Source organism: Cariama cristata, unplaced genomic scaffold (genome assembly GCF_000690535.1).
Source record: "Cariama cristata isolate BGI_N322 unplaced genomic scaffold, ASM69053v1 scaffold26039, whole genome shotgun sequence".
In the NCBI taxonomy this organism is placed as follows: Eukaryota; Metazoa; Chordata; class Aves; order Cariamiformes; family Cariamidae; genus Cariama; species Cariama cristata.
The window spans coordinates 1-14,071 of NW_009635620.1; the positions used below are offsets into that span (position 1 = coordinate 1).

The window sequence follows — 14,071 nt, forward strand, 5'->3', positions numbered from 1 at the left end:
AAGCCAACCCCATAGCCCCCCCTGCTACCAAAACCTTGCCACGCAAACCCAATACAATACTAGGGTCCCCTTTGATGTTGCTGAACAGTTTCAATTTCTCCCATTTGTTTTTTCACGTAGGCCTGGGCAGATGATGTCAGGAGATTTCGGAAAATGTTTAAGTATCCAGTTTCTACTGAGCTAGTGGTAATCGTTGGGAATCATGACATTGGATTTCATTATGAGTAAGTCTTGTCAGTGAAAGGGGTACTCAAGTGCCAAGAATGAAATGTCAGCATGCATACGGTAACTGGTTTTGTGTCTGAGTGGCCTCTTGTGTAGATACACGAAAGTTTTTGATCATAACCAAATTAGAAGGGATTGTAATTTAGAGCAAGACCTTGAAAGGTATCCACCTGTGCACAATGTACCCACGGAATAAATTTTAGAACAGGTTTCAGGCTACTTTCACGCTTCTCTGAGCATATTGTTGTTCAGAGTTGTTCAGTTGTTCAGAGCTGGTCTTTCTGCATGGGCAGAGAAACCTTGAAGCTGCTTTTCCTTGTGTTGGGCCTCCTTGTCTGAAAAGCGTTTAGTCTGAGCGTATTCCCTTTCCTGTTATCGCAGCACAGAAGAGTGTAAGTGCCCTCGCCCTGGTGTACTTCTGCAGGACGGCTGTGCTTACACTGATGGGACTGGGACAGAGTACACGATGGGTGGCAGAGCATCCCTCTGAGTTTGCTCACTGAGTGTGTGATCTGGATAATGGAGCAGCAAGCTGCAGGAATAGTCTGCAAACTGTGAAGCAACTGTGTCAGATGGTTTACAATGCCAGTTTCTTACCTCAGTTGTATTTTTGCTCTGTGACACAGAATGACTACTTACAAGGTAAATCGATTTGAAAAAGTTTTCAACTTTACTTCAGGAAAGCTAATAACTCGAAGAGGAATAAAGTGAGTACATTTAATTTTTTTTCAATGTTTAGAGTAGTGATCACTGAGCTAGCAGACCAGAGTGATGAAAACTGAGAACTGAAAGTGGAATTGCTAATGAAATAGTATGGGAATGCTTTAACTTAGAGCCTTTTTGTTTTGGTGTTGTTTTTTTTTTCTTTTTTTACTTTGGATCTAGATTATGATATGTTAAGCATGAAACACTTTGTACAAACCTGTAGTTTGATATGGAGTGGAAGCTGTACTTTGAGCTAGGTAAATTGTAACGATTTCCTTTCAAATGGAAAAGTACTGTGGAGTCAGAATCAAATTCTCTGGTTTTCCTTTTTACTTCCTTGCAGCTGGTAATGACCCATGGCTGTAAACATAACAGAAGAATAGGATTCAGTAAAGAAACACAAACAAAACCCCCTCTGTGCTTACAAGTTAAAAGTTTAATTAATTTTAATAACTTCTTTAGTCTGCTGAACTTAACTCTTTGAGGAATTTGGGAACATCGCAAGTTGCTTGCCCACGGTTCTTCCAGAGGGTGGGGTAATAATGCACCTGCCGGTTTTGGCTTAGCGGAGACCTTGGTACAGAGCTTCTGCTCGTGGGTGTGTGACTGTGGGTGCAGTTGTCTGCCGTGGGCCCTTTTTGGTGCCTTCAGATACTGTGCAGGACCCCGATGAGGGAAAGCAATAGTGGGTTTGTGGACAGGCATTTGTCTTTAAGCCTCAGGTATATGAAGGAAAGACCCATCGCCACTCTGCATTTGGCATGTATGCCATCAGGTTATAATCACTCATGTAAACCTAAGATTCAAAACCTACAGCCCTAGAGGTTCCCAACAGCTCTAGAAATGGAGTGTCTTTTTTTAGGAGGATCTGTGAGCTTCATGAATGCTCAGTATAATGCTATTGTTTATCATAGAGATGTGGGGTCCTCTAGATATGTATTTCAGCTGTTTTAAAAATTAGTTATTAAGGAATATCTCCATGTCCCCTTTGATAAAACAGCACAGCAGAACCCCTGCATGCAGTTGCAGACTGTGTGTCTGGTATCATATTCATTAACTGAAATGAGCTGCATTATTAATGAAGCATTCCTACATAAACTATTTTACAACAAATCTGTGGTATAAAAGCAGCCTAATTTGCTAAAAGAGAATTAAGGTTTTTTTTGGTGTTGACCAGTATCTCTTAAGCGGAGGCATTCAGCTCCTTTATATCTGTAAAGCATGCTGAATTGAAGTGGGCATATATCTCCTGAGTCCTGAAGGAGTGACTAAACAGGTGTGAATCTTGTGGCAGAAGTTTGAAGTTGATTGGAAATCTACAGGGAAATCTATTACAAATAAAATCCTGTTTTCTGTGTGACAGACCACAAAGTACCGAACTAAGTTTGTTCAGGGTAGCCAGCCAAATGCAGTACTGTTTTGCTTTTCAGTTGTTCTGAAGAAATCAAATGTCTAAAATTACATCTCTGAGGTCTAAAATGTCTGTGGAGAGAGAACCAGGTTCTCCTTTCCCTCAGAATTCAGCTTAGTGGGCTTCTAACATCCCACTAGAACACCACTTAAGTATCCGTTATAATATTAAAAACATATCTTGAAATGTAAACATGAAGCATAGCATACAGTTTATGTGCAACCTAATCAACAACTGATTATCAAGCAGCCTACCAGGTAGAGCAACGGCCACAGTATGGATACTCAAAAGAGGATTTATCGCACGTGACTTCGGAAGCTGTTACGTTCTGCTGTTCTGTTGAGCTGTGTCAACTTTGGAACCCTTGCATTTTATGCTTTCCTGTCCTCCCCACTTCCCTTCTCTTTGCCCTCTCCCTGGTATTTTCCAGCTTTGTCCTAGTGAACAGTGTAGCCATGGAGGGTGATGGCTGTGCTGTCTGCCGTGCCTCAGAGGCAAAGCTTGTGGCGCTTTCTCACCAACTGAATTGCTCCCAGCAGGTAAGAGTTTATTAAATATCTGATTATAGCCAGCAACTCGGCTGCTGCAGTGGGAATGCTGATACTCCAGCAATAGTCGGGACATAACCAAGACCCTCCTGAAAAAAATCTGCTTCCAATTCATATTGCAACTTGTTAGCAGAGCTTTCTTCTCCTGATTTGCCTCTTCGCATTTTTACTTAACTATTAACTGTGCTGCTTTGCGTTCATGGTGTTAACTTCCTCGTCAGTGCCGCCAACGAACAGAGGGTGTCATTTCCCCTGTTCCCAGGAACGGCAGAAGTTCTGTAACCCTCCCTTGGACTTAAGATCCGTAATAATCCCTGCATTTATACTTATGCATATTGTTCTGTTTTATACCCTTCAAGCTAGCCTATTTTAGTTTTCTGATTCTATTGGAGTCCTGTCTTGATAGCCTAATAATGTTTTAATTGTAGTATTTTTTCATCAAATCCAATTGCTTCTTGTATTTCGTTCCTCTTCCCTTTTTCATAAGCCAACTGGACACACGGTAGGCAGCATGATTGACTGGGTTGGCAGTCAATCAGGAAACCAGCTCCCAGTGGAAAAAGTGCCAGGCTGTAACTGCTGTCTCCCTCGGGCTGCCCAAAATCTCTTCTGCCTTGTTGTGCAGCGAGATTCTGCTGTTGCTTTCCACATTCAGAGAGAGTGCAACCCTTATTTACAGCATGTACAGAAAAGGGAATTAAGGCATTTCCCCTTCCATCCACAGTAGAGCCTCTTATAGAGTGGACAGGATTTAGACACTGTACTCTGAGCTGATACTGCTTTTTGCAAAAAACAAAACAACAAAAACCCCCAACCCCTCAAAACCTAGCTGTTGTTTAATTCCCTTTCCCACTCTTATGGTACACATAGGTGAAAAATGGCATATATGGATTGATTTTATTCACAGAAACCAAATCATTCCAGCAAAAGATGCGGTGATGTGGAAAAGCTTCCAGCTTCAGAACCCATCCTTTTACAGGTGTGTTAGAGGTGGGGTGAGGCAACATGTAGACACGTTTTTACTGTATTTATTACTGTTCCAGAAAGGCTGGATCATTAACAACTGATCCGTGCTTTGAACTTCTCCCAGCATTACCCTCTGTATCGGAAAAGTGATGTTGAATGCAGCGGAGAAGATTCTGCTCCTCCAGAGGAGAAGAACGTCCCATTTAAAGAGAAGTATGATGTACTGTCTCAAGAAGCATCACAAAAGGTTTGATTTATTGGGAACTTAAGTATCGGTGGGTGGGTGGGAGGCGGACAGGAGTGTAGATACATATAGAGATCCAAAAATTTGGGGAAGGATGTTAGCTGAGACAAACAGACCACAGCTGCCTCTGCTCTAATGAGGCCTTGGGGAGGCTGCTGGTTAGAGCTGCTCCCCTGAGGACCATCGCCATCCTGGCCTTGATTCTGCTGTGGTTCCCCGGTACAGGCTGGAAGTCCCAGCGCTCTCAAGTCTGCTGCAGTGCTGTTACCTCCAGTGCTGCGTTCCGTACTTTACGTACAGTGTAGATTCGTGACAAACCTGGTAGGAAGCCACTGTTTTGCAACACTTTGAAAGGACTGCTTTTGCTGAATTGGTAACTACAAGAAAATGTAAGAAGTCAAAGTATTCCCTAAAAATCTAATGGTCAGTATTTGTTTCCTTCTGCATAAATGTCTTCCCTCAAGATTGGCAGTGCACAATTCTCCTTTAGACAAGAAAACTTGCTTTACTAAACCCAAGGTTTTTTGATTTGTGATGTCAACAGCATGCTATTGCCTTTGTTCTTCTGATCTGTATGGCCAAAAAAACCAGTCCAGTATTTGGGATAAGGGCCAAATGGGTATGATTAATATTACAGTATCAACACCTGTCTTACTGCAAAACAGAAGTTTACACAAAACACTTCGTAAGAATATTAGAATTGCTGTAATTTCATTCTGCTAGAAGGAAAAAAAAAAGTTTTTAAGCTCCAATTCTTTTTAGTTATGACTTTTTGTGCTTTACCATTTTGTGTTCTAGCTGATATGGTGGTTTCATCCCCGTTTGATTCTCAGTGGGCATACACATAGTGCTTGTGAAGTGCTGCACGCGGGGAAAATTCCAGAAATCAGCGTCCCGTCATTCAGTTGGAGGAATAGAAACAATCCTAGTTTCATCATGGTAAGTTTTAATTTTTTTTATTTTTGTCAGATAACTTTCATAAATAAATCAACATGGCAGTCAGCTATATTTTAAAACTGATTCTACCTGTAAAAACAAAAAATAAAAAAAAATTGCTTACCCACCCAACCCACTCAGTACACTGCATCCACTTTATAAAGTACATCCGTGGGAGCCACGTGTTCTGTGTGGTACAAAGCAATGCTGTTAAAGATCTAATTAGTATCCGGGTACAAGCATCTAACGTTTTCTTATAAAGAGGGTGCATTGTAAACTATTGACTTGTAAAAATAATCAGTATTGTGCACTGAACAGTAGAAAGACTAGTTTGGCTTGGTTGATTTACCAACTATGAAAACAAGACCGTGTCCACCTCAAACTCTTTTGCATGGTGACCACGGTTTTCAGACTTGTGCATTAACCGCTTCACACGGTGAAAACGTTTGTCACGTGCCAATAGTCTGCCGCCTCATTTCCAATTCACATTTTGTAAGTGTGTTGGTTATGCTCTCACAGGCAGTTCCAGTGCTCAGTATTTCCTTAAATCAGTTAGTTCCCCAGTTCAAAACCAAAAAGAACTCCTAGAAACTTGGAGTAAGAAGCAAAACCTACAATCTGTTTAGAGGGGGCAATCTTTCATGTATTTTTTTACTGCTGAGTTTAGGCTGCTTAATACACAGATAACCCAAAACTTTTAAATTCATTTTTGCAACTGTTAGTATTTCTTGTTGAAAGTAGTTCTGTTTATTCCATGTTCCTGAGAGTAGCTGCCTTCAAACTACACATGCTCTCTGCACACGCCAGACAGTGCATCTTCACTGCAAAACAAGAGGTTGGCTAATTAAAGTTGCATCGTCTTCACTACCGTTTTATCTCGACCTCGGTCCGTTGTAAACTTTAATTTGAACTGCAAAGTCAAGCCCAAACCCACTGAAGTTCTTTGTTGTTGAAGCTCCTGTTTGTAATTTGGATTAGCCAACGTGTGTTTTGCAGCATGTACTGGGTAGGAGGAGGGCTTGGGGCGGGGAAGGAAGGGGGCACATTCACAAAACCTAACTTTAGCCTGGGAAGGCTCCTTCCAGGTGGATTTACAGCTGCTAAAGCTAGGCTTCTCTTGAAGGCAGATCAGATGAGGAGCCCAGCTCTCTATTTATGCTAGATGGAATACAGGGAAGATTGGCCTCCGGGCTAACGTTGGCCTGGTGAATATTCCAGTTAGTGCTCAGCACCGCAAGGTACGAGCTCTTCAGCCCCCTGGAGAAGGCACTGGTGCTAGGAAACGGGCCCCAACCCTTGCCACCCAATGCAGAATTTAGAAACTGGAGATCTGACAGTTGTGGTGGTGACTCCTGACTCAGAACCCACTGGAACAGCAAAGTGACAGTCGTCTTTTCTTTTCCAGGGCAGCGTAACACCAACTGACTTCTCCCTCCAAAAATGCTTCCTTCCGTATGAGAGCAGAGTCTTTACTATATACTGTGCAGCAGGTGCTCTGCTTGTAATCCTGATACTAGCTCATTTTCAGCTTCTCACTCCACCATTTTGTTTTGCTCAGCGTTTAATCAGTAAGCATAAAGCAGTATGAAGAGCCAGACATCTGCATTCAGTCACTGAAATACCAAAGCTGAGAACAGTCAAACATCAGACTATATTCATGCCAGCAAATGACCTAATTTGATTGCTAGTCTGAAGGCAGGTTGCATTTACACATACCATAGAAGTCCTATACAGCTGATATGACTACTACAGGATAAATAATTAACTGAAATGAACGTTTCATGCTGTACAAAAATACTGTATTCTACAATCAAATGAGTCCTTTTCCTGCTATAATTTTCTGTATCAAATATGTATATTAAAACTGTAACTGTACATTATGTAAAGCCTATCGCCTCATCACTTAACTGCACTAGTGTCTTACCCTGGTGGAGGCTCAGTCCTGCAAACTGGAAACATTTCTGTTTTATTGCTGCATGGCCCTTCTAATGTTGTACTTCTGTTTGTTAGGGTCAGGCAGAAACTAGATACATCAGCACTGAGAGATGTGGATTTCCATAACCTTTTCAGGATGGTGTGTGTAAGGGACTGTGGTTTGGGACAAGAGATCTTCCAGTTCCTGACACATTAAATCGTCAGCTGACTACAATTTGCAGTTATCATCTACCAGACAACAACGGGAAGAAGCTTGTGGATCCAGTTTGCTGATACACACTTGAAACCTGCTTAAAAAAAAAAAAATTAGGCTAACACCTCAAGCTGCTATTTTTTAAAAAAGATGTGCTATGATGAGCTTAAAAAAAAAAAAAAAGAGGGCCCTATTGCATCCCAGAGATCTGTGTGGTGAGGGGCCCTCTAGTTGCCGATCTTCTGCAAGAAGGAAGGTCAGATACAGCTGCAGTTAACATTATCCTCTGCCTTGGCCCTCCGTCTATGGACAGACGGGGCCAGGAATGCGCGTTACTTTAGCTTCCTGCAAGGCCACCAAGTTCTGTTCGCTTTATTGTAGAGTCCCATTTTGAACTGGACTAGCTCCTCCGTGGGGAGGTGGAGGCTGCAGCCCAGCCGACCGCACCACGCCGTGCCGCAGAGCTGGGCTGCCGGCCCCCGCCCGGGGGGCAGCACCAAGAACGCAGGATCTGAGCTCGACGTCTTCGCGCTCTGTGTGCGAGGGAAGACGCGACCAACCTACCGCTGCTCCCCACCTGCCCCAGAAAAACCAGAGGGACCGTTTCACACCGGGACCAGTTTGCCGGCTGACATTCCTGCAGAGGCTGGGAGCTCTAACCTGAACTCCTGGGCTGGGGGGTGTTTTAAAGCCAAGACTATCTTTTCTTACTCGCTTTATTACTTGCTTTGGCATGGGAAGTGAGAGAACCTTTGCATTTGGGAACTTCATTTGTTATTAGCTTATTCCACCCAGCCTTTCACTTTCTGGGAAATATCTGATGACTAAATTGAACATACAGCTATCAAAGTATATGCATTTCTGGGAAGAGGAAATGGTCATATTACAGTATCTAAAATGGGATTGTTTATCATCAAATAGAAGCAAGTTCTCAATTCATCTGTAGTCTGAATTCTAAAAAGATGACCGATTGGGGTTTATCACTAACAATGATGCTTCTAGTAAAAAGTTACTCGAATCTGCTGATTTATATGCCAATGTGGGGAATGCGTCGGCTCTTTATCTCTCCCTAAATTTAAAATGAAGTGGGGGGAATGGTCCAAAGTGTGGTAAAACACTCTATAAAGTAATGTAGTCTAACGCTTCTCTAGGTTTCTGTTATTGCAACTGTAATTTTAGACATTTGTACAGGTTATTTTGGACACAGGAAAAGTATATAGTCACAGACATAAAACACCTATGTATAAAATATAAAGCAGTGTTATAGTTACTAAAAAGGACATGCCTTATTGCTACAGCAATTCTTGCTTTTTATATATTGTACTGTACCACAACTTGTTTTGAGAATGTCATTTGCATAAATTATTCAAGTTTGAGAAATATTCACACATTTTGATTCTACAATATTTAAAATAAAACCATTTTCTAATGTGTCTCTTTATTAAAAGAGAAATAAAAATGTCATCTTGTAATTCTCTTAGGCCAGACACGAGGGTTTATACACCTTTTTTGTTTTTCTTCTTTCTCGCTATTTACTTGCACAATGAAAGCCGCTGTTGGTACAAAGATTGAAGAGCTGTATATAATGGTGCTTTACACATTCACAATCGGTCTGTGCAATTGTGAAGTTCTATGAATGACCAAAGAATTACCAAACATATTCTCTAAATATAAACGAAAAAAACCCAAAACAACCCAACCAAAACCCTTGCTTCCCATTAAAACAACACCAGGTTGCAATTTGGACACTTGAATGAATTCCAATGTTTTAAAGCTGAAACTTCAAAAGAGAAAGGCATGTTCGCTGCAACATCCGGTGACTGTAATACCTTACTTGGAAAGGTAAGTGGTTAATTTGCATAATTTATAATTTTTATACTAAAGAGCATTTTTATATAAACCAGAAAAAAACCCCTAAACTCTACAGATAAAGTTCTTACCTCCAGTCACTGCTGCAGGTAAGGGTTGACATCAAGCTGTACAGCGCAATCAAAAACATACTTACATCTTAGCTCATTTTACAGGTACAGCCATAATCAAGGCACAAAGATCTTCTACAAGTATTTTTCTTCAATAAAGTTGTACAAAATAATATTACATTTTACAGTCTGTACAATATAATAAACCAGCAGTAAAACAAAAAAATATATATAGGGAGAGGACCGTTGTCCAAGAATGATCTGAACTAAAAGGATCATTTGTGGACAGCACAAATAACGTAAGTGAGGGTGGTCAATTTTCTGCCTAGATGCAACAGGCTGAAAAGTAGCTGTAAGTCAAACGCCTGAGGTGCGCAGAGACAGTTGGCTCCAAAACCCCAGAAAAATTGCTTTGTCTTCACTGTTCCTCCCGTTATCTACTCTACTTCCTGTGCCAGTAACGGCTTAAAAGAGGAGGTCACTTTATCAGTTGACCTGCAACTCAGAAATGCTAAAAACTGTGACAGAGTAATAAATATTGTGGTGCTGCTACATTGTGTGTCTACTTCCTCAACAGTATTTAATAACCTGATACAAAGTGCATTAATCTTTTTTTCACCCATCAAGTACTCTTCAATGTCATGTTAAAAAGGAGAACCCACACAGAGGGATTAGGTATGACTTTAGTGTCATCCAGCTGACATACCAGTTTGAACTGACGTCAACCTGCTGGAAAAAATTTAGCAGGCCACGTTCAGTTAAAAAAAACAAAACCTAAGGGAACAGAGGTAGCCGAAGGGCTTAGTGGAATGACGAAGAAGTGGCATGTCAAAATAAAGCACAAAAATAGTCCCAAAAAGCATGAAGGAAAACCAACCCAAACTCGCTTCAAATCAGCTTTAAGGTTAAATAATTAAAGTAAACAAAGTGAAGCGACTGACATTTCTATAGTATACTCGTCCACCCTGTGTGGGGTAGTATCAAGAGAAAGAGTAAGGAGCAAAGAATTTAAAACCACAGGTTCCACGGTGATCCCCCTCACAAGAGTTCATACTGGCGGAGATGCATCCTTTGAATGATGTCTCGACAGTCGTTGAACACTCGGCGGATATTTTCTGTGTCCACTGCACAGGTAAAGTGTGGGTAGCAGTAATGCCTGCCGTCTCCACTCGCCGTACTTATCCTCTGTGGAAAAAGGGAGGGGGAAAGGGTCAGGTGCCGTGCCACGAGCAGTTTCACATCTCAGCCATCTATAGACTTACAGAGCACCATGAAACCTGGGAAATTCTGTATATAGCTCATTTAAATAAAAAACCAAAAAGCAGGACGGTCTGTGGTCTGGTCCAGTATGAATCACAAATTTGAACCAAAGATTTAAAAAAAAGTTACGGATACTATTACGGGGTCAGTGTATTAGTACTGTGTAAGAGCCACTGCCGGTATCATCCTTTGCACACGCCATTCTCATGTGCACGTCACTGCAGCTCCTCTGTGCCGCTGACAGCACTGCAGTCTGCCACGCAGCTGTCCCAGGAACTACGCTCTCTTCTTTCTTGGTGCCATCATGTGGTAAATTTTTGAATTCTTGTTTTAAATCAGCAACGCAAAACAGAAAAACCTCCCAGCTGTGAAGCCAGTGGTGACAGAGAACAGGAGCTGAAGGCCCCCAAAGGTACCTTTAATTAGCACACCTATTAAGCTGGCTGGAGACTTGGTATCGTTATTGAGGCCAGACCGTGGCAGAATTATCAACAGCGTGGCTGGGTTCCCACAGAATAATAAAACATGCACAAATCCAGTAAACATCAGATGATGCAGCATTAAATCTTCACAAGGCTACTGCACAACTTTTTAGGTTGCTAACGTAAGCTCCGGCATCACTTCAGCCATAGTTACCTTGGTTAAAATCCCCCAGGATCTTAAAAAATGTTTTACAAAAAAAAAATCTTAATTTTGTTCTATATTACTATAGGACTGATAAATGTAAATCCATTCTGAATCATTAGCTTGAAGAATAGCTATGGCATGTCATGAAAGCAGAAGGTCAGTTCTTGGGATAAAAATTCTTATAAATCTTTTCTGAATTTTATCACAAATGGTACTGGCTAAACAACAAAAGACAATGTTTTCTCTCTCTGGCTACACTATATATTTTTAATACAGTGATTTATTTTACATGTAGGATTGACCTTTTAAATATCTGCAGCTACAGCTAGGCAAAACTATAGACATTTAGAAGCCATGATTCATATAATTAGATCAACAAGAAATTGCAGATTTTTTTCCAGGTAACTTAGGTAACATTAGATAGTCAGCACTAATTAAACAGAAGGTGTTCCAGATGTATACTAAAAATATCGATGCTACACTCGATACCTAGTCCAAGGCTTACCCTCATGAAAAATATTAATTCACTAACTTATTCAATTGATGGGTAAGTTGTCCAGACCATATTTGAAGCATGAAGTACACTAAACAATAATGAAACAAGAAAAAAAATTTTTTTACAAACTACTGCAATGGTGGCAAAATGCTGAAAGTCCCATTAAAATGTGGCTTGTATTTGTCCTCCTGCAAAATCTTTCCAGAAGGGTTTGGGGAGATCTTTGTTGTCCTGCAAAGTCTGGGGGAAATCAGACCCTTAGGAACCCAAGGGCCGAAAGCACAGTGGTGTGCATGGATAGTCAAGCTGACACGAATTTTAAAACAGTAAAAAAAAAAAAAAAAAAAATGCAGTAGTGTTTCTATTTTTGATACAATAGCCGCTTTACATTTTTCCCCCTTGCAGATCTGTTCCATATGCCAGTGGTATAATGCCACCACTCAGATGCAGCAAGAGACCAGTTACTAATTTTTTTTTTTCCAATCAATCAGACTTAAAAAAAATATTGTCCCCCAGAAGGTGGTCCAGTCTGCCTTCCAACTACTGCCGCACTGAGTCTCTGAACTCACACGCCTCAGAAGAGTTCAGCCTTGGCCTGTTGCACAGCTCCGTGGCTCTTTCGCTCTGCGCCGTTTGAGCCTGACACCGGTACGTGCAGCCTCCAGCCGCCATTCCCGCCCTGCCCTCACCCCTTCCAGCAGCACCAGCTCCCCACGCTGTAACAACCGCATTAACGTCGCCGAACGGGCTGCACACAGCAGCTACGTCCCGTGGGGACGTGAGAGGGGGGTCAGACTCCCACTCCGACATGCCCTTTCGAGGACTAAATGTTACATGCCATCAGTGAGGGATAATGTACAAATGCTTTCCGTGCCACCCCGATGCGGGCAGCAGGGAGCACACCACCCTACCCACCCAATGTTCCATCCTTCTCTTCCGTTTCGGTTAAGTCAGTCTTCTTTCACTAAGTGTCGTGCACTGACATCTACAGTAGTGAGTGGCCCACAATGTTCTGGTGACACCTGGTCACACACAAGGCACGTCAAAGGATGTATTTTCAAAATGTTAGGGGTTTTGGTTTTTTTTTTTTTGATCCCCCGACAACTCTATAGTTCTCTTATGTGAAGATAAATGCAGTATTTTCACCCCTAGCCAAAAGTAATTTTGAATAGTAGTGTGTCACTTAGCACCAGTTCGGAGGGGAAAAATAGTATCCCCTGGGATGGCAATGAAAGACCATTTATGTTCCTATAACCCAAGTGGGAGTACTTAATACCGGTGTCCCTACACCGCAGTGTCAGGAAGAGTTTTCAGCGAGGAGCCAAAGGCACAATTCCCGGGAGCCCGGTCTGGGTGTGTGAACAGCAGCTCCTTCACCTCCCAGATTCAGATTTTTTTTAAAAACCAGCACAAACCAGAGGGGCTGTGCCACTGTTTTAACAGGGGTTACCTATACACCGGGGATGTATCAAAACAAAACATCAGCAGCTGGAGAGCCCTGTGTACAAAACACCAAAACGGGGCCGGGGAGCCGCCTAAACAAGGAGCCCACGAGCATGCTGCCTCCGTGAAGAGCTCGGGAGGAGAAAGGACGTGCCTGAGCCAAGGGAAGGAGAATTTCCTTCAAGACACGTTTCCAGGACCGGGAGACACCCTCCCCAGCCCAGCCATGCCGCATCTTGCCTTCCCAATACTCACACACTACCAACTAGCAATAGTTATTGGAAATACATGTGTATTTAACCTCCTTCTAAAATCCTTCGAGTAACATGCTTTAAATCTGCCAGTACCAGTGCGTACAGCCAGGTAGAGTTTTAAGGGGTGCACTGCCATGGTCCTGATTTTCACACATATCCACACCTTATGCAGACCTGCTACTGTGATAAAAATTGCAATAAAGCTTATAAATGAATAAACCACATTTCTCTGAATAGTGTCTGAAAATTTAACAGAGTGGGACAAGGAAAAGATCGTAAGTGAAGAGACTTGGAAAGAAACGTACAAAGCAGAGCCAAGAAGGTCATAGGTAGAAAATACACCCCTTTTCTTCCTTGCACCTGGCTAAGGACATCAGACCCCTCCCCAGTCTGTATGCTGAGCCTATTGCCCCTCTCCCCGCCGCTCCAAAACCTCAGCCTTTTGTGCCTGACCCCACGAAACTGGAAGTGGCTGTTTCTACTTGGCCTTCGCCCACCTCGCCGGGCCCACGCATGGCCTCCATGACTCCAGGCACAGGCAGGCTGCTCAGACCATCTCTGGGAGCAGAAACGCCTCACTCGCGAGACTTTCATCTCAAAAAGCCCAAGAGTTTAAAAGCTCAAACGACTACGTCCCTCTGTTTCTTTACGCTGAGAAACCAAGCACAAACCCAGGAGAGAGACAGGCGAACACTGCCTATGGAGGAGATGCTCTCTGCTGGGCCCGCGGCGGATGCAGGGAAAGGGGAAAAGCTGTTTCGGCCCCATGCCCAAGCCCCGGTACTGCCCGGCGGCTGGCGGGTGCTGGCCCCGGCCCAAACACTTCCCTCGCCCCCAGTGCCTGCCGCTGCCGAGGCCTCCGCAGCCCCGCGGTCGGCTTTTATGTGGCTGCCACCCCCATGCCCCCCC

The 14,071-nt window shown here is 42.8% G+C and overlaps 2 protein-coding genes across 3 annotated transcripts in view; one reads left to right on the forward strand and one right to left on the reverse strand.

The window, feature by feature from the left end:
• Positions 1–120: 120 nt before the first annotated feature.
• On the forward strand, positions 121–6,921 carry MPPE1 (metallophosphoesterase 1; the record flags this gene model as incomplete). Its single annotated transcript, XM_009707621.1, has 7 exons — positions 121–224; positions 852–932; positions 2,772–2,880; positions 3,797–3,868; positions 3,980–4,102; positions 4,898–5,038; positions 6,441–6,921. Coding segments are annotated over 7 exons (813 nt in total), but the record flags the coding sequence as incomplete, so codon positions are not given.
• Positions 6,922–8,311: 1,390 nt separating this feature from the next.
• GNAL (guanine nucleotide binding protein (G protein), alpha activating activity polypeptide, olfactory type) overlaps positions 8,312–14,071 on the reverse strand; it is a 14,529-nt gene continuing 8,769 nt past the window's right edge. For both annotated transcript variants that reach the window (XM_009707619.1, XM_009707620.1), the window contains one exon: positions 8,312–10,267. In XM_009707619.1, the coding sequence (XP_009705921.1) occupies positions 10,121–10,267 (147 nt within the window). In that variant the 3' untranslated portion in view covers positions 8,312–10,120. The remainder of the gene's footprint in view (positions 10,268–14,071) is intronic.